We start from the raw sequence: 21,320 nt of genomic DNA, 5'->3' as shown, positions 1-21,320 counted from the left end.
AATTATTTAAAAGGGTTTTGAAGGGGTTTAAATGGCTTTAGAAGGGTTTTGAAGGATTTTAAAAGATTTCAAAGAATTTAAAAGGGTTTTGAAGAGTTTTTAAGGATTTTAAAGAGTTTTGAAAGGATTTTAAGGGTCTGAGAAGGTTTTGAAGGATTTTAAAATATTTTGAAGGGTTTCAAAGGGTTTTAAAATATTTCAAAGGGTTTTGAAGGGTTTTGGAGCATTTTGAACCATTCTTAAGTGTTTTGAAAGTGTTTAAAGAGTTTTAGGAGGTTTTGAAGGATTTTAAATTTTTTTTTTAAGGGTTTTAAAAGATTTCGAAGGTTTTTGAAGGGTTTTGGAGAGTTTTGAACCATTCTTAAGGGTTTGGAAGGCGTTTAAAGGGTTTTAGGAGGTTTTGAAGGATTTAAAAAAAAATTTAAAGGGTTTTAAAAGATTTCAAAGTGTTTTGAAGAGTTTTGAATTCTTTTAAAGGGTTTGGAAGGCGTTTAAAGGGTTTTAGGAAGTTTTGAAGGATTTTTAAAATATTTTAAAGGGTTTTAAAAGATTTCAAAGTGTTTTGAAGGGTTTTGGAGATTTTTGAACTATTTTAAAGGGTTTGGAAGGCGTTTAAAGGGTTTTAGGCGGTTTTGAAGGATTTTAGAGAGTTTTGAACTATTTTAAAGGGTTTGGAAGGCGTTTAAAGGGTTTTCGGAGGTTTTGAAGGATTTTAGAGAGTTTTGAACCGTTTCCAAGGACATTTTTGGGGGGGTTTTGAAGGGTTTAAAGGGTTTTTACGGCTGACCCCGGCCCCGTGGCCGCTCCACGTCCCAGCCTTCCCGCACACCCCATGCATCAGGTGTTTATCGGGAATTCCGGAGCTCTTCCCCAGCTCCTGGAAGGAGTTCAGAGAGCACCGGGACTTCCCCTGCCCCTAAATTTGCTCCTCCCTGGCTTCCGGTGCCTCCCGACCCTCAAATCAGGGCTGGAAAAATCCCAAAAGGCATCAGTTCCCAGTTAAAATAAACTTCCCGTTTCTCCCCCAAATTCCGGGGGATTTTTTTTTTTTTGGGGTTTTTGTGGCTTTGATCCTCTGCGGGGCGAGGCCGGAGCAGCTCCCTTCAGCTGATTAATGAGTGAATTAATTAATGATTAATTAATCAGGAGGCGTTTGGGGGATTTGGGGTGGTTGTCTCCGGTGGGAGATATCCCTGTCCGCGGCACGGGGTTGGAATTGGGGGATTTTTAGGGTTTTTCCACCCCAAACCATTCTGGGGTTTCTGAGTCAAACCACCCGGACCCCACAGCCCCATCCAACGGATAAATGGGATCCAAAGGATAAAATTCCCTAAATCCAGCTCAGCCCTTCCCTCCTGCACCTCTTGGCTCCGCCGAAGGTTCTTTGGGATTATCCAGGCCAGGAAAATGAGGAAAAATCCCAAAAACTCTGCCCAAACCCAGGGGGTTCCTGGTTGGGAAGGTGCCACAGTGAGGGGAAAACCCCGACCCCAAACCAATCCCGACCCCAAATCATCAATCCCGACCCCAAACCAATCCCGACCCCAAACCGATCCCGACCCCAAACCAATCCCGACCCCAAACCGATCCCGACCCCAAATCATCAATCCCGACCCCAAACCGATCCCGACCCCAAACCAATCCCGACCCCAAATCATCAATCCCGACCCCAAACCGATCCCGACCCCAAACCGATCCCGACCCCAAACCAATCCCGACCCCAAATCAATCCCAACCCCAAATCATCAATCCTGACCCCAAATCAATCCCAACCCCAAATCATCAATCCTGACCCCAGATCAGTCCTGATGGATGGGATGTGTCTGTGGGGTGGGGTTGGTTTATTTGGGATGTGTTTGTGGGATGGGATTTGGGGTTTGGGGGAGGATTTAGGGGTTGGGTTTGGGGATAAAACCCATTCCCAAAGCCCCTTCACAAAGCTGATCCCAAAGCCCCTTCCCGTTCCCAAAGCCCCTTCCCAAGACCTGTTCCTAAACCCCATTCCCAAAGCCCCTTCCCAAAACCCCTTCCCAAAGCCCCTTCCCATTCCCAAAGCCCCGTCCCAAGGCCCGTTCCCATTCCCAAAGCCCCGTCCCAAGGCCCGTTCCCGTTCCCAAAGCCCCTTCCCGTTCCCAAAACCCCGTCCCAAGGCCCGTTCCCATTCCCAAAGCCCCTTCCTGTTCCCAAAACCCCGTCCCAAGGCCCGTTCCCATTCCCAAAGCCCCTTCCCGTTCCCGGGCCCGTTCCCAACGCGCGCTCCCGGGCGCGCTCCCGACCCCGCGCGTTCCCGGCCGCCCCCACACGGGGGCGCTGCAGAATTCCGGAGCGGCCGCCGCGCCCGGAGGGACCGCGGGACCCCAGAATAGACCCTAAAAACACCAAAATCACCCCAAATAAACCCTAAAAACACCAAAATGACCCCAAATAGACCCTAAAAACACCAAAATTACCCCAAATAAACCCTAAAAACACCAAAATCACCCCAAATAAAACCTAAAAACACCAAAATCACCCCAAATAAAACCTAAAAACACCAAAATTACCCCAAATAGACCCTAAAAACACCAAAATGACCCCAAATAAAACCTAAAAACACCAAAATGACCCCAAATAAACCATAAAAACACCAAAATCACCCCAAATAAAACCTAAAAACACCAAAATGACCCCAAATAAACCCTAAAAACAGCAAAATGACCCCAAATAGACCCAAAAGACACCAAAATTACACAAATGAGACACTAAATACACCAAGATGACCCCAAATAAACTCTAAAGACACCAAAATTAACCCAAATAGACCCTAAAAACACCAAAATTACACAAATTAGACCTTAAATACACCAAGATGACCCCAAATAAACCCTAAAAACACCAAAATTACCCCAAATTAGACCCTAAAGACACCAAAATTACACAAATTAGACCTTAAATACACCAAGATGACCCCAAATAAACCCTAAAACCACCAAAAGTAACCCAAATAGACCCTAAATACACCAAAATGACCCCAAATAGATCCCAAATAGACCAAAATAGCCCTAAATAGACCCTAAAACCACCAAAATAAGCCCAAATACACCAAAATCACCCCAGATAGACCCCAAATGCACCAAATAGACCCCGATGGATCCTAAAAACCCCAAATCCACCTGAACAGACCCCGACAGCCACGGGCAGATACCCCTGAGTAACCCCAAATCACGCAAAGAACCCCAAATTGTGCAAGTAACCCCAAATCACGCAAAGAACCCCAAATTGTGCAAAGAACCCCAAATCACGCAAAGAACCCCAAATGTGCAAAGAACCCCAAAACGTGCAAAGAAACCCAAATCACGCAAAGAACCCCAAAACGTGCAAAGAAACCCAAATCACGCAAAGAACCCCAAATCGTGCAAAGAAACCCAAAACGTGCAAAGAACCCCAAATTGTGGAAATAACCCCAAATTGTGCAAAGAACCCCAAATCACACAAAGAACCCCAAATTGTGCAAAGAACCCCCAATCATGCAAAGAACCCCAAATCACCCAAAGAACCCCAAATCACACAAAGAACCCCAAATTGTGCAAAGAACCCCAAATCGTGCAAAGAACCCCAAATCACCCAAAGAACCCCAAATTGTGCAAAGAACCCCAAAACGTGCAAAGAACCCCAAATTGTGCAAAGAACCCCAAATCACCCAAAGAACCCCAAATTGTGCAAAGAACCCCAAATCGTGCAAAGAACCCCCAATCACGCAAAGAACCCCAAATCACGCAAAGAACCCCAAAATGTGCAAAGAACCCCAAATCACCCAAAGAACCCCAAATTGTGCAAAGAAACCCAAAACGTGCAAATAACCCCAAAATGTGCAAAGAACCCCAAAGAGCCCCCAGCAGACACAGAGAGACCCCCCCGGACGCACGGACACCCCAAATATTCCCTGACAGCCCCAAAAATCCATTGGCAGCCCCAAATATCCCCCGAGACACACGGGGGACACACCCCGAGATCCGGTGACACATCTGGGCACCCCAAATATCCACAGACGGCCCCGAAAATCCATGGACAACCCCAAAAATGCCCCAATAAACACGGACACGCCCCAAATATCCATGGACAGCCCCGAAAATCCATGGACAGCCCAAAAAATGCCCCCATAAACACAGGCAAGCCCCAAATATCCATGGACAGCCCCGAAAATCCATGGACAACCCCAAAAATGCCCCCATAAACATGGACACGCCCCAAATATCCATGGACAGCCCCGAAAATCCATGGACAGCCCAAAAAATGCCCCCATAAACACAGGCAAGCCCCAAATATCCATGGACAGCCCCGAAAATCCATGGACAACCCCAAAAATGCCCCAATAAACACGGACACACCCCAAATATCCACGGACAGCCCCGAAAATGCCCCCATAAACATGGACACGCCCCAAATATCCATGGACAGCCCCGAAAATCCATGGACAGCCCCAAAAATGCCCCAATAAACACGGACACGCCCCAAATATTCACTGAGCAACGGGAATAAAGGAATATCCAAAGGGATGGAGCAGGATCCAAAGGGATCAATCAATATCCCAAGGGATCAATCAATATCCCAAGGGATAAGTCAATATCCAATAGGATCAATCAGTATCCAAAGGAAACAGAGGAATACCCAAAGGGATCAATCAATAACCAATAGGATCAATCAATATCCAAAGGGATCAATCAATATCCAAAGGGATCAATCAATATCCAAAGGGATCGACCAATAACCAAAGGGATTGACTAATAACCAAAGGGATCAATCAATAACCAAAGGGATCAATCAATATCCAAAGGGATCAATCAATATCCAAAGGGATCAACCAATATCCAAAGGGATTGATCAATATCCAAAGGGATCAATCAATAACCAATAGGATAAATCACCATCCAAAGGGATTGATCAATATCTAAAGGGATCAATCGATTGGGAATGGACGAAGCGCTGAAAAACCCCAAAATCCCCTCCTGAATTCTGGGACGGACGGAACCCAACGGATTCCGGATTTATCCGCGATCTTCTCCCGAAGACCAAATCCCAACAATTCCAAGAAACACCAAAAACATCCCAGAATTCCACGAAATTTCCCAAAACATTCCCAAAAAAAAATCGGTGACTCACCCTCATCCCGGAATTCTGTCGGGAACGGGGCCGGGGAAATCCGGGAAGGGCCGAAATTCCAGCCGGGATTTTCCTCGGAGCCGTCACGAACGTCGCGCTCGTCCCCGCCTGGATGGATTTGGGGAAAATTTGAGGAATTTGGGAGGAATTTCTGAGGAATTTTGAGGACTTTTTGAGGAATTTTGAAGGAAATTTGAGGAATTTTGAGGAATTTTGGAGGAAAATTGGAGGAATTTGGGAATTCCTACCCCCAAATATCCCCGTTTCCTTCCGGGACTCTCCGAGATCCAAGTGGATTTTTGGGGGATTTCAGGGGTTTTAGGGAAATCAGGGTGGAGGGAGGGAAAAAAAAGCCGGGAATGCCAAAATTCCAGAGGCAAATCCAAATCCTTGTCCCTGCCCTCGAGCCGTGAAATCCACGTAGGAAATAAAGATTTTAACTAAAATGGGGAATTTCCCGGGATTTTAGGGAAGAAGAGCTTGGAAATCCTTCAGGAGAGAGGGGGAAAGGTAAAAATGTGGATTTCCTATAAAAAAAATACAGGGAAAAGGATAAAAATGTGGATTTCCTATAAAAAATTAAGGAGAAAATGATAAAAACATGGATTTCCTATAAAAAAACGACAGGGAAATGGATAAAAATATGGATTTCCTATAAAAAATACAGGGAAATGGATAAAAATGTGGATTTCCTATAAAAAATTACAGGGAAATGGATAAAAATATGAATTTCCTATCAAAAAATACAGAGAAATGGATAAAAATGTGGATTTCCTATCAAAAATTACAGGGAAATGGATAAAAACATGGATTTCCTATAAAAAAGTTACAGGGAAATGGATAAAAACATGGATTTCCTATTAAAAAAATACAGGGAAATGGATAAAAATGTGGATTTCCTATCAAAAATTACAGGGAAATGGATAAAAATATGGATTTCCTGCAGAAATTTACAGGGATTGGGATAAAAACATGGATTTCTTGCGCAAATTTTGAGGAAAAAAGGATAAAACCATGGATTTTTGATATAAATTTACAGGGAAAAAGGATAAAAACATGGATTTCCTATTAAAAAATACAGGGAAATGGATAAAAACATGGATTTCCTAAAAAAAGTTATAGGGAAAAAGGATAAAAATATGGATTTCCTCTAAAAAAATTACAGGGAAAAAGGATGAAAAGATGAATTTCTTGCAGAAATTTACAGGGATTGGGAGAAAAATACGGATTTTCTGCACAAATTTTTAAGGAAAAAAGGGATAAAACCTGGATTTTTGATATAAATTTACAGGGAAAAGGCTAAACCCATGGATTTTTGATATAAATTTACAGGGAAAAGGCTAAACCCATGGATTTTTGATATAAATTTACAGGGAAAAAGGTTAAAAAATATAATTTCCTGCACAAATTTTAAGGAAAAAAGGCTAAACCCATGGATTTTTGATATAAATTTACAGGGAAAAGGGTAAACCCATGGATTTTTGATATAAATTTACAGGGAAAAGGATAAATCCATGGATTTTTGATATAAATTTTAAGGAAAAAAGGCTAAACCCATGGATTTTTGATATAAATTTACAGGGAAAAGGCTAAACCCATGGATTTTTGATATAAATTTACAGGAAAAAAGGCTAAACCCATGGATTTTTGATATAAATTTGCAGGAAAAAGGCTAAATCCATGGATTTTTGATATAAATTTTAAGGAAAAAAGGCTAAATCCATGGATTTTTGATATAAATTTACAGGGAAAAAGGTTAAAAAATATAATTTCCTGCACAAATTTTAAGGAAAAAAGGCTAAACCCATGGATTTTTGATATAAATTTACAGGAAAAAGGCTAAATCCATGGATTTTTGATATAAATTTACAGGAAAAAGGTTAAAAAATATAATTTCCTGCACAAATTTTAAGGAAAAAAGGCTAAACCCATGGATTTTTGATATAAATTTACAGGAAAAAAGGCTAAACCCATGGATTTTTGATATAAATTTACAGGGAAAAAGGCTAAACCATGGATTTTTGATATAAATTTACAGGGAAAAAGGCTAAACCCATGGATTTTTGATATAAATTTACAGGGAAAAGGCTAAATCCATGGATTTTTTATATAAATTTACAGGGAAAAAGTCTAAATCCATGGATTTCCTCCCAACAAATGACCCAATCCGGGGTGTGGAAAGGATCTTTCCGCCCCTGAAATGAATTTCTGTTGAATTTTCCAGGGAATTTCCGTGGGATTTTTCTGGAGGGGCCGTGCCAGGTGTTGAGATGGCTTCTGACGAAAGCCCGGCGGCGAGAAAAGATTTTTCGATTGGAGATGAAAAGGTTTTTAATTGGAGATGATGAAAAGGTTTTTAATTGCACATCCAAAGGTTTTTAATGGGATGCTCCAAGGATTTTAATTCAATATTTGCTCCGATAAGGGAGCGGCGGCAGCTGCTCCTCACTCAGCGCCCTCCAAACAGCCCCAAAATGGAATTTCCAGCGGCTCCGGCAGCGATTTCCAAAGAAAGCTGGGCCAGGAAATGATCCAAGGGCAAGAATTCCCATTTTTTATGGGGGAAAAAATTGGAATCTAAAAGGAAAAAAAGTGAGGTTAAATGATCTGATGTCAATAATTCCTCGATTTTTAAGGGAAAAAAATGGGAATGATTAGGAAAAAAGTGGCGGCGTCAAATGGTCCAACATCAAGAATTCCCTTTTTTTAGGGATAAAAATGGGAATGGAATGGAAGATGATGGTGGGAAAATCCCCCCCCAAAAAAAGTGGGAATGGATGAGGAGGGTGGGAAAATCCCAAAATTTAGGAATGGACGAGAAGGGTGGGAAAATCCCAAAAAGTGGGAATGGATAAAATGGTGGGAAAATCCAAAAAAAAAATGGGAACGGAAGAGTTTGGAGCTCTTGGGATTTGATTAAAGCACCAAATTTATACATTTGGGCTGGGTTGAAATCCTATTTTTACCTTAAAATCCTAAAGTTTTGCCTTCAAATCCTATTTTTTACCTTAAAATCCTAAAGTTTTGCCTTCAAATCCTATTTTTTACCTTAAAATCCTAAAGTTTTGCCTTCAAATCCTATTTTTTACCTTAAAATCCCACTTTTTTTTTTTGCCTTCAAAGCCTATTTTTCTATTCCATCCCCATCTTATCCCACCACAATCATCCCCCAAAAAATCCCAAATAAACCCAAATCCCTTTTCTCTTTTTTTTTTTGGGATGCGATCCCAGGCAGAAATCCCAAAAATTCCTTCCCATATCCATCAGGAGCCGATTTCCCTTTGCTTCCCAAACCATCCCAAGCCTCGTTTTCTCCCCTCATTCCCATTTTTGGGGTTTTTTTATTAATTAGGTGTAAAAAAGCCAATTCCCGGCACACCAGAAAGGCAAAAATCTTTGGGATTGAGGCTTTTTTGGGGATTTTTTTTTTTTTTTTTTGGACTTGTTTGGAATTTTTCTCGGGGTGGGGGGGACTTTTTGGGATTTTTTTGGGCTTTTTTGGGGGGATTATTTTGGGATTTTTTGGGGGTTTTGGGGATTTTTTTTTTTTTGGGGGGTGGATTTTTTGGGATTTTTTGGGGGGGATTTTTGGGGGGTTTGTTTGTTTGGTTTTTTTGGGGTTTTTTTGGGGGATTTTTTTGGGATTTGTTTGGGATGGAGCTGCTGGAGCTTGCAGTGATTGCCGGCGCCCAGCAGGTCGGGCTGCAAGGCAGCGGCAGCCGGGAATGCGCCGCTGGAATTTCCCTGCCGTCCCCTCCCCCAGGCACGGAAAAAACATGGAATTTCTTGGGAATATCCAAAGCCAATCCTGGAAAAGATGGGAAGAAAAAAACAAGAATTTCTTGGGAATATCCAAAGCCAATCCTGGAAAAGATGGGAAGAAAAAAACAGGAATTTCTTGGGAATACCCAAAGCCAATCCTGGAAAAGATGGGAAGAAAAAAACAGGAATTTCTTGGGAATACCCAAAGCCAATCCCGGGAAAGGATGGGGAAGAAAAAAACAGGAATTTCTTGGGAATATCCAAATCCAGCACGGAATAATCCCAGGAAAGGGTGGGGATGATAAAACCTTGGAATTTCTTGGGAATATCCAAAGGCAGCAAGGATGGGGAGGATAAAACCAGGGAATTTCTTGGGAATATCCAAATCCAGCACGGAATAATCCCAGGAAAGGATAAAGCCATGAAATTTCTTGAGAACACCCAAAGGCAGCGAGGAATAATCCCAGGAAAGGATGGGGAGGATAAAACCAGGGAATTTCTTGGGAAAATCCAAATCCAACATGGAATAATCCCAGGAAAGGGTGGGGACGACAAAACCTCAGAATTTCTTGGGAATATCCAAAGGCAGCAAGGATGGGGAGGATAAAACCAGGGAATTTCTTGGGAATATCCAAATCCAGCACGGAATAATCCCAGGAAAGGATGGGGAGGATAAAACATGGAATTCCTTGGGGATATCCAAATGCAGAAAGGAATAATCCCAGGAAAGGATGGGGACAATAAAACCTCGGAATTTCTTGGGAATATCCAAATCCAGCACGGAATAATCCCAGGAAAGGATGGGGAGGATAAAACATGGAATTTCTTGGGAAAATCCAAATACATCACAGAATAATCCCAGGAAAGGATGGGGAGGATAAAACATGGAATTCCTTGGGAATATCCAAAGGCAGAAAGGAATAATCCCAGGAAAGGATGGGGAGGATAAAAAATGGAATTCCTTGGGAATATCCAAAGGCAGAAAGGAATAATCCCAGGAAAGGATGGGGAGGATAAAACATGGAATTCCTTGGGAATATCCAAAGGCAGAAAGGAATAATCCCAGGAAAGGATTGGGAGGATAAAACATGGAATTCCTTGGGAATATCCAAAGGCAGAAAGGAATAATCCCAGGAAAGGATTGGGAGGATAAAACATGGAATTTCTTGGGAATATCCAAAGGCAGAAAGGAATAATCCCAGGAAAGGATGGGGAGGAAAATCTGGCAGATTTTGGGCTCATGGAAAATATTCCAATATTGCCAATCCTGCCGCGGGTCGGAGTTTAGGCTGGAATAAAGTGGAAAAGCAGAATTTTTGGGATTTGGAGAATAATCCCAAAGGGAATTCAGCAGCTCAGGGGTTCAATTATTCCTTGTGCCAGGGAGGGGAAAATTCCTGGACACGAATCGGGGAGCGTTATTGGAAATTCCGAATCCTTTTCCCGTCTTTCTGGGGAAGCAGGAGGGGCTGTTCCCATTGGGAACGATCTCGGTGAGGGGATCCCTGAAATTCCAGCCCCAGGAGGGGAATTCCTGGGGCATTTCCCAACAATCCCGAATCAGGAAGGGCTCCCACCAAAATAATTCGACAGGACGGGCAATCATTAATAAATAATTCCATAAAAACCACACGTGAAGGTGGGGAATAATTAATTAATAAATGGGCAGGATTGCAGGCAATTAATTAATTAATAATTCTGCAGAAGGGGCAATAATGACGAAATAATTCTACACTGAATAAATAATTTTTATATATATATATATATATGTATAGAATATATAGAATATATAGAATATATAATATATATAGAATATATATTATATATAGAGAGAGAATATATAGAGAATATATATATATATAATATATAGGTGTATATATATAGAATATATAGAGACATATATATTTAAAATATATATTATATATATTATATATATTTATATATTATAGAAAATATCCATATTATGTATTGTATTACATGTAAATACATATATATTTTATATAATAAAAATATTTCTTGTATATTAAAATTTTATAAATATAAATATATAATATTAAATATATAAAAATCATATATAATATATAATATATAATATATAATATATAATATATAATATATATGTTATATGTTATATGTTATATGTTATATGTTATATGTTATATGTTATATGTTATATGTTATATGTTATATGTTATATGTTTTATATATTATAGATATATAATTTTTATATAATAAACATATATAAAAAGATATTTTTATAGAATAAAATATATATATTTAATATATCCCCTAATATATAATGTATTTAATAATATATATTAATATATTATTATATTTTATATCATATAACATATTTTAATACACAATATTTATGTAATAATATATAATATATTTAATATCTATATCCTCTCATACAGACTATATCTAATAGATAAATTCGATATATCTAATATATTTAATATCTAATGTATAGAACTCTAAAAATGATATCATATATAAATATATTTATATATAAATATATAAAAACTCTCCAAATGATTTGCTTTTCTTTCCGTCTCCGCCGTGTTTTGACATCTCCGGGGCCGGAGCGTTGTTGTTTATATCGGCGGGGCCGGCGATTTGAGCCTGGCCTTCCAATTCTTGTCAATCCCAAGGTTTTTTTCCTGCTTTTTTCCCCAACACTTCATAAATCTCAGCCAGGCTTGTGAGCCTGAGCCCAGCTCAGCAAAGCCGGAGCCTCCCGCCATGAGCCCAAAAGGGCTTTTTATAAATAAAACTTCCTAAAATCACCCAGCACTCCATTAATTCCCAACCACTCTGGCTCGGCATCAAAGGGAATCTTTGCAGCAAAAAAAAGGGAATTTTTTTTGATTTTTTTTTTTGTTGTTGTTTTAATGATTTGCTACTTGGCCTTGTCATAACCACACGGAGTAAAAAGGCGGCAGCGGGGAGAGGGTTGGGGAAACGCCAGGTTCCGGCTCCCAGGCAGCTGCAGCTCCCTGGATTTGGGGTTTTAGAGGGGAAAAAGGGTTACGAAGATTTGGGTTTGGGTTGTTTTTTTTTTTTTGGGGGGTGGGGATTTTGTTCCTGAGGGGAGAGGACAGGGATGGACATGGCGGCGCGGCTCCAGAGGGATGGAGTTTTGTTCTCCAAGGCAGAGTGATAAAGGGATCAGAAAAAATGGATAAAAGGGAGATAAAACGATTCCACTAAATGATCCCAATAGAGTTATACCAAAAAATGAGGCAAAAAATTGATAAAAATATCAACTAAACTGGGCCTGCTACGAGGTGAGGCCTACTGAGGCCTACTGAGGCCTGCTGAGGCCTGCCGAGGCCTACTGCGGCCTGCTAAGGCCTACTGAGGCCTACTGAGGCCTGCTGAGGCCTACTGCGGCCTGCTAAGGCCTACTGAGGCCTACTGAGGCCTGTCAAGGCCTGCCGAGGTCTACTGAGGCCTACTGAGGCTTGCTAAGGCCTGCTGAGGCCTGCTGAGGCCTACTGAGGCTTGCTGAGGCCTGCTGAGGCCTACTCCCACTTTTCTCTTTGTTAATGAATGCCTTTAATTAACAAAGGTCCCAATTTTTAAATCACAATTCATCCCATTTCTATTGACTATTCCTGACTCCAAGAGGTGGGAATTTTCTGGGACAAACAGGAGTTCTGGCTCCAACCCCCATTTTTGGAGCCTCAATTTTCCCAAATTTCATAAAAATGGAAGACCAACCTCTCTCTCCTGAATGTTTTGACTACTCCTGAGTATTTTAAGGAATTCTGCTCTTCAGCGGTTCAGGGAAAACCATCTGGGATGAATTTTGGATGGAAAATTAAAGCGTTGTCATCAGCTCCGTGAAATAAATCTGGGTTCATTCATCTACTTGGGTTTTTTTTTTTTTTTAACAAAATCAAGGAGAAAGGCATCGCTTTCAAAAAAAAAACTCCTTCCAACCCAAACCATTCCGTGATTCCCTGATTTTTTGACACTCAGGAGCTCGGGTGACTCCGTGACCGCTCCTTGAAGACCCTCGGAGATGGAAAACGTGGCCATGGAATTCCCATTTTCCCGTTTTCCCATGGGATACCCGGCTGGGCGTTCCCCGAGCACTCCAAGGATTCATTCCCACTAAAATTCCCAAATTCCCTTCCACATCCCGGATTTTCCTACTTTTCCTTCCGCTTCCGACTCCATCTAAAGAATATCCCGAGGAATGCTGGGAATGGATTTCATTCCTGGAATAAAGGATTGGAATGCTGGGAATGGATTTTTATTCCTGGAATAAAGGATTGGAATGCTGGGAATGGATTTCATTCCTGGAATAAAGGGTTGGAATGCTGGGAATGGATTTCATTCCTGGAATAAAGGATTGGAATGCTGGGAATGGATTTTTATTCCTGGAATAAAGGATTGGATGGGTTGGAATGGCAGGAATGGATTTTATTCCTGGAATGGAGGATTGGAGGTGTTGGAATGCTGGGAATGGGTTGAATTCCCAGTGGAAAGAAGGGTTTGGAGAAGTTGGAATGGCAGGAATGGATTTTATTCCTGGAATGGAGGATTGGAGGTGTTGGAATGGCAGGAATGGATTTTATTCCTGGAATGGAGGATTGGATGGGTTGGAATGGCAGGAATGGATTTTATTCCTGGAATAAAGGATTGGAGGTGTTGGAATGGCAGGAAGGGAATTTTTTTCCAGTAGCTCCCACCTCGGTGAAACTCCAGGAGGTCCTCATGGATCCCAACCAATTTTTAAGGAAAAAGGACAAATCCACCAATCCCTGTGCTGTTCCCAAGGCTCCGAATCGGGAATTCCATCCCTTGATCCAAGGGAGCCGAAGGAGCACCCAGCGATTGTCCTGGAGATCCAGAAATCCCTCCTGGTGACCCTCAGGAATCCCAGGAAATTCAAATCCTCACTGCCATGATGGAGGAAATGAGGAGCAAAGCCAAAAATTCCCGATTTTTTAACAAGGAATTGTCATTCCTGGAAAATTCCCATCCTGATCCCGGGCTCTGCTCCCATTCCAAGCTCAGGAAAATTGAGGGACACCCCGGAATCTTCGCTCCCACTCAATTCTCCACGGGAATCCGCTGCCCTTCCCAAGCTTCCCAAACATTTCCAAATTCCTGGAAATTCCCAGCCTGGGAATCGATGCCAGAGCCACAGAAATTGTGGGATTTGCTCTCCGTGATGAGATTCCTGCTGCGGAATTTTCCCACCCCAAGAGCTGCCCCACACATCCATAAAAACTCTTTTTCCTGGGAATTTGGCACACGGAACATCCCCCAGTCCAACCCTTCCCAGCTGGACTCACCTCGGGATGGGAATTCCAGGCGGTACCTGAAAAACCAAAGGGAAAAGGAGCCGTAAAATCCCAGATTTTCCTCAGGGATTCTTCCGGCCTGAGGAATTAGGGAGGGATGGGAGAATCTGGGAACCCAGGGAATGGGAAACGCACGGAATTCCAAGAGGAATTGGGATGGGCCAGCCCTGGAGAACAGGGAATGGATGGGATTTAAGCCCTTCTCAACCTGAATTCCATGGATTTCCATCCGTTGGAGCAGATCCTTCTCCAAATTCCTGCGACCTTTTTTCCCCTCAAATCCTTTAAAAGTAATTACCAAGCCCAAAATATTCCAGGATTTTCACTGAGCTCATTCCCAGCAAGTGGAGGGTGATCCACATTCCATCCATTCCCAAAAATAATAAATAAGTATTTAATATTTTAAAAAATCAGGATTTTTTTCCTCTCTCCCGCTTCAGGAAAATCTTGGGAATCATTTTAATCCATTCCAAAAAAAAAAAAAAAATTAATATTAAAAAATCAGGATTTATTCCTCTGTCCCATTTCAGGAAAATTTTGGGATTTTAATCCAGGAATGGCACCAGGAAATTTGGGAATCCCAGCAAGGGTTGGGAATAAAGCACAACGTGCCCGTTCCAAGATGAGCTCCGGTGGCAGGAATCTGACGTGGGAAAATCCAATTAATTAATTCGGATCCCCATTAAAAGCTTTCCTGGAGAAAACGAACCCCCAGGAACATCCCGGCTCCCGGCACGGATTCCTTGGGAAACAACCCCGGAATTCCCATGAAGGGCCTGGCATTTATTGGAGTTTTTTTCCTTTGGATTAAAAAAAAAGAGGAAAAATTCAAAATATGCACAAATTTCCCGGGATATTGGGTTGGGAAGAGCCTTTTGGAGGAAAAATTGGGAGTTTTTTGGGATGATTTTGGGGCTGGTTTCCCAGTTCCACAAGGAGTTTTTTCTCCATCCCGTGGCTGCTCCATTTTATCCCAAAAATCCCAAAAATCCAGCCCCACATGAAGGCAGCTGGAAAAGCCGCTCCAGCTTTTTATTCCCCCGGAAAAAAAAAAAATTATTTTATTTTTATTTTATTTTATATTTATATTATTATATAATAATATATTATATTTATATTTATTTCTATTTTATTTTATATAAAAATATTTTAAAAATTTATATTTTTTTTATCCTTAAATCCCAACATTTCCACGGAAAAATTCCAATTATCCAACATTTAAGCAGAAAAACATCAGCTCTAAGAGATTCCTGCATTCCCCCGATCCCAAAAAATCCAGCATTCCCAAAAATGGGGATATTTTTCCCTCCTGAACAAAGAAGAACAGGAAAAATCCCTTTTTTTTTTTTTTTTTTTTTTTCCGGGAATTTTTGCCTCCGGAGCTTTTTCCCGGCCATGTTTTAGCGCCAACATTTCCTGAATGATTTTCTGTCACTCGCAATTCCCGCTCCATGAAAGCACCGGGGCTTTGTTCCCGACCTCTGTCATTTTTAATCCCAGGAAATGGCCTAAAAAAAAAAAGGGAAAATTGAGTTCCGTTCCCTCCCGGAGCAGCTCCAGGGATTCAGATGGAAAAGGCTAAAAAAAAAACTTGGATTTTCCTGCTTTTTCTCATTTTTTAGGATAAAAAAAAAACAGCCAAAAAAAAAAAAAAAAAAAAATCCCGATTGCAGCTGAAGGATTTGGTTTTAATTCCATGGTTGGATCATTTTTACTCCGGGAAGGAAAATTTGGGAGAAAATGGAATTAGGGATGGGGGGAGGAGAGGTTTTTAGGGAATGTGGGAGAGCCACGAGCTCATTTCTGCCAAGAGAAGTCTCGGATAAATCCCATAAATGCCGGATTTTGGGAGCCCTTGGATTTCCAGGAAGTTCATCCATGGGATTTTGCTTTTTTCCCAATATTTTCCCTAAATTTGGTGTTTTCCCCACCCCTTCCTGCATAAAAATTCATCCCAAATCCTATTTTTCCGATATAGTCTTGGATTTTTGGGCCTGCAACACCCAAAAAAAATACAAAAATTTGGGCGAATGTGCGTTTAATGGGATTTGAGCAGCTGGAAAAAATCCCAAAATCCAAACCCTCTGAGCCAGATCCATAAAATCCACGTAGCTTCCAATCAAATTCCCAGTTTTTCCTCATTAATTAATTCAATATTCCCAAGGGATGGGGTAGAATGGAATCTTTGGAGCCACGATTTGAATGTCTGGGAAAAGAAATAATTTTTTTTTTTTTTAAAAATCGATGCTGGATGAGATTTCCAACAGAGGAAAAAAAAAAATAATAATAAAGGGAGATGGGAAAATGGGATTGGGAATTCCCCATTAGGGGAGAAATGGATTGAAATTCATTTTTCAGCTCAGCTGAGGCTCTCAGGTTCCAGGTTAATGATGGATCCAGGAGGAAATGGATGGGAAAATTGGGATAATTCCATCAGCCGGGCTGGGAAAGGCTGGAAAATTCCGGAAAGGAACAACCCAGAAGGCTCCAAAGGGAATTAGTGGTGGGAGTGAGCTCAGGGATAAAAGGAGGGGAAAATGGGATGAATTTAATTTGGAGTCATGTGAGAAATTCCTTCCTTCAAAGAAAAAGAGGGGAGAAAATCCCCAGCCGGAATAAATCAGGAATATCCCAAAATTCCTTCCTTCAAAAAGGGGGAAAAACCCATCCTGAAATTAGGGAATAAATCAGGAATATCCCAAAATTCCTTCCTTCAAAAAGGGGGAAAAACCCACCCTGAAATTAGGGAATAAATCAGGAATATCCCAAAATTCCTTCCTTCAAAAAGAGGCAAAAATCCTGAAATTGTAGAATAAATCAGGAATATCCAAAAATTCCTTCCTTTAAAGAGGGGGAAAACCCATCCTGAAATTAGGGAATAAATCAGGAATATCCCAAAATTCCTTCCTTCAAAAAGGGGGAAAAGCCCACCCTGAAATTAGGGAATAAATCAGGAATATCCCAAAATTCCTTTCTTCAAAAAGGGGGAAAATCTCATCCTGAAATTAGGGAATAAATCAGGATTATCCCAAAATTCCTTCCTTCAAAAAGGGGGAAAAACTCATCCTGCAATGAGGGAATAAATCAGGAATATCCCAAAATTCATTCCTTTAAAAAGGGGGAAAAACTCATCCTGAAATTAGGGAATAAATCAGGAATATCCCAAAATTCCTTCCTTTAAAAAGAGGCAAAAATCCTGAAATTGTAGAATAAATCAGGAATATCCCAAAATTCCTTCCTTTAAAGTGGGGGGAAAACCCATCCTGAAATTAGGAAATAAATCAGGAATATCCCAAAATTCCTTCCTTTAAAAAGGGGGAAAAACTCATCCTGAAATTAGGGAATAAATCAGGAATATCCCAAAATTCCTTCCTTCAAAAAGGGGGAAAAACCCACCCTGAAATTAGGGAATAAATCAGGAATATCCCAAAATTCCTTCCTTTAAAAAGGGGGAAAATCTCATCCTGAAATTAGGGAATAAGTCAGGAATATCCCAAAATTCCTTCCTTCAAAAAGAGGCAAAAATCCTGAAATTGTAGAATAAATCAGGAATATCCAAAAATTCCTTCCTTTAAAGAGGGGGAAAACCCATCCTGAAATTAGGGAATAAATCAGGAATATCCCAAAATTCCTTCCTTCAAAAAGGGGGAAAAGCCCACCCTGAAATTAGGGAATAAATCAGGAATATCCCAAAATTCCTTTCTTCAAAAAGGGGGAAAATCTCATCCTGAAATTAGGGAATAAATCAGGATTATCCCAAAATTCCTTCCTTCAAAAAGGGGGAAAAGCCCACCCTGAAATTAGGGAATAAATCAGGAATATCCCAAAATTCCTTTCTTCAAAAAGGGGGAAAATCTCATCCTGAAATTAGGGAATAAATCAGGATTATCCCAAAATTCCTTCCTTCAAAAAGGGGGAAAAACTCATCCTGCAATGAGGGAATAAATCAGGAATATCCCAAAATTCATTCCTTTAAAAAGGGGGAAAAACTCATCCTGAAATTAGGGAATAAATCAGGAATATCCCAAAATTCCTTCCTTCAAAAAGGGGGAAAAACCCACCCTGAAATTAGGGAATAAATCAGGAATATCCCAAAATTCCTTCCTTTAAAAAGGGGGAAAATCTCATCCTGAAATTAGGGAATAAGTCAGGAATATCCCAAAATTCCTTCCTTCAAAAAGAGGCAAAAATCCTGAAATTGTAGAATAAATCAGGAATATCCCAAAATTCCTTCCTTTAAAGTGGGGGGAAAACCCATCCTGAAATTAGGGAATAAATCAGGAATATCCCAGAATTCCTTCCTTTAAAAAGGGGGAAAACCCATCCTGAAATTAGAGAATAAATCAGGAATATCCCAAAATTCCTTTCTTCAAAAAGAGGCAAAAATCCTGAAATTGTAGAATAAATCAGGAATATCCAAAAATTCCTTCCTTTAAAGAGGGGGAAAACCCATCCTGAAATGAGGAAATAAATCAGGAATATCCCAGAATTCCTTCCTAAATTCCTCCTAAAAAAGAGGGGAAAATCCCCGTCCTAAACCAGAGAAAATCCAACCAAAACAACGACAGCTCCTCGGGATTCTCCCATTATCCCGAGCCTGGAAGATCCACAAAATTCCAAGCCATGGGGGAATTGCGGCAGAAGGAGGAATGGCCAAAATCTGCCGGAATTCCGGAGGTTTGGAGCGGGAATTCCAGGAGAACCCACCTGGCCTTGAGGCGCTGGAAGGCGCCGAGGACGGCGGCGCGCTGCTCCCGCGCCCGGGCGCTGAGCGGCTCCTCCTGCAAAGCCCGGCCTAGGTAATCCTCAGCCTCTGGAAAATGGGAATGGGAAAGGGAAAAGCGGGATATGTGGTCTTGGAGAGGGAAAGTGGCCACGGGAATGGGAAGGAAATGTGGGAAAGGGGTTTAGGAAACATGGGAAGGGTCAGGAAAGCTGGGGATGGCGGGAAAATCAGGGATACGCGACCTTGGAGAGGGAAAGTGGGTTTGGGAAGGGGAAGGAAATGTGGGAATGATGGGAAAATCAGGGATACGCGACCTCGGAGAGGGAAAGTGGCCGTGGGAAGGGGAAGGAAATGTGGGAAAGGGGTTTAGGAAACATGGGAAGGGTCAGGAAAGCTGGGGATGGTCAGGGAAATCAGGAATATGCGACCTCGGAGAGGGAAAGTGGGTTTGGGAAGGGGCAGGAAATGGGGGAATGGGAAAGGGTTCAGGAAATCTGGGAATGTTTGGGGTCAGGGAGGCCCCACAGTCCCAAAATTCTCCTCGGGGTCACCCCCAAATTCTCCTCGGGGTCAGAGCCCAGGAGGTCTCACAGCCCCCAAATCTTTGGGGTCAGGGAGGCCCCACAGCCCCCAAATTCTCCTCGGAGTCGGGGCCCAGAAGACCCCAGATCTTTATGGTCGGGGAGGCCCCACAGCCCCCAAATTCTCCTCGGGATCAAGGAGGCCCCACGGCCCCCCAAATTCTCCTCGAGGCCACCCCCAAATTCTCCTCGAGGTCACCCCCACATTCTCCTCGGGGTCAGGGCCCAGGAGACCCCAAATGTTTGGGGTCAGGGAGGCCTCATGGCCCCCCAGATTCTCCTCGAGGTCACCCCCAAATTCTCCTCGGCGTCAAGGAGGCCCCACAGGCCCCCAGATTCTCCTCGAGGTCACCCCCAAATTCTCCTCGGGGTCAGGGCCCAGGAGATCTCACAGCCCCCAAATCTTTGGGGTCAGGGAGGCCCCTCGGCCCCCCAAATTCTCCTTGGGGTCAAGGAGGTTCCATGACCCCCCCAAATTCTCCTCGGGGTCACCCCCACATTCTCCTCGGGACAGGGCCCAGGAGCCCCCAAATGTTTGGGGTCAGGGAGGCCCCATGGCCCCCCAGATTCTCCTCGAGGTCACCCCCAAATTCTCCTCGGCGTCAAGGAGGCCCCACAGGCCCCCAGATTCTCCTCGAGGTCACCCCCAAATTCTCCTCGGGGTCAGGGCCCAGGAGGTCTCACAGCCCCCAGATTTTTGGGGTCAGGGAGGCCCCACAGCCCCCAAATTGTCCTCAGGGTCAAGGAGGCCCCACAGCCCCCCAAATTCTCCTCGGAGTCGGGGCCCAGGAGCCCCCAAATCTTTGGGGTCAGGGAGGCCCCACAGCCCCCCAAATTCTCCTCGGGGTCACCCCCAAATTCTCCTCGGGGTCGGGGCCCAGGAGGTCTCACAGCCCCCAAATCTTTGGGGTCAGGGAGGCCCCACAGCCCCCAAATTCTCCTCGGGGTCACCCCCAAATTCTCCTCGGGGTCGGGGCCCAGGAGGTCTCACAGCCCCCAAATCTTTGGGGTCAGGGAGGCCCCACAGCCCCCCAAATTCTCCTCGGGGTCAGGCCCCAGGAGGTCTCACAGCCCCCAGATTTTTGGGGTCAGGGAGGCCCCACAGCCCCCAAATTCTCCTCGGGGTCACCCCCAAATTCTCCTCGGGGTCACCCCCAAATTCTCCTCGGGGTCAGGGCCCAGGAGGTCTCACAGCCCCCAGATTTTTGGGGTCAGGGCCAGGGAGGTCCCACGACCCCTGAGGAGCCCAAAGCACCCCAGGAAAAGCCACCCCAAACCCTTCCCAGCCCCACCCCTTTGGCTGGCAGGGGGCGAGGAGGGATCCGTTACCTTCCAGGAGCCTCTGGATCTCCTGTGGGATCGGGGCATCCATGGGATCCACGGGATCTTTGGGATCCGCGGGATCCCTTCCCACGGGCGCCGAGCCGGCCGCGACGGCTGTGGGGTGACGAGGAGGAAGCCGCGAGGGCGGGGACACCCCAAAAACGAGGAGGAGGAGGAACCTTTGGGGTTTGGCTTCCTCCTCCTTTCAAAACCCCAGCAGATCCCCGGGATCGTTCCCAGCTGTCCTGGGCGATCCCAAAAATTCCAGGTGGGAAAAGCTGAGCTCCGGCCAAGGAGCTCCACCTGGAATTCCCGGCTGGAATTTCCTCCTGGAGCTTCCTCAGGCTGTTCCTGCCCCTAAAAATGGGATTTTTTCCAGGTTTTCCACCCCAGAAGTTCCAATGGCGGGGAAAAAGGGGATGTTCTGGGATGAAATTTCCCCTTTTCCCGTTTTCTGCGTGGAAAAGA

At 43.1% G+C, this 21,320-nt stretch overlaps 1 protein-coding gene across 1 annotated transcript in view; it reads right to left on the bottom strand.

The window, feature by feature from the left end:
• The window catches only part of SKAP1 (src kinase associated phosphoprotein 1), a 92,016-nt gene extending 71,088 nt beyond the window's left edge, over positions 1-20,928 (bottom strand). The window contains exons 1-4 of the mRNA XM_053965273.1: positions 20,859-20,928; positions 18,930-19,035; positions 14,214-14,239; positions 5,140-5,247 (exon numbers count right to left, since the gene is read on the bottom strand). Coding sequence (XP_053821248.1) covers positions 5,140-5,247; positions 14,214-14,239; positions 18,930-19,035; positions 20,859-20,901 — 283 coding nt within the window. The 5' untranslated portion in view covers positions 20,902-20,928. The remainder of the gene's footprint in view (positions 1-5,139; positions 5,248-14,213; positions 14,240-18,929; positions 19,036-20,858) is intronic.
• Between the last annotated feature and the right edge of the window lie 392 nt (positions 20,929-21,320).

Source organism: Vidua chalybeata, chromosome 26, assembly GCF_026979565.1.
Source record: "Vidua chalybeata isolate OUT-0048 chromosome 26, bVidCha1 merged haplotype, whole genome shotgun sequence".
Classification (NCBI taxonomy): domain Eukaryota; kingdom Metazoa; phylum Chordata; class Aves; order Passeriformes; family Viduidae; genus Vidua; species Vidua chalybeata.
This window is presented reverse-complemented; position numbering and strand designations above follow the sequence as displayed.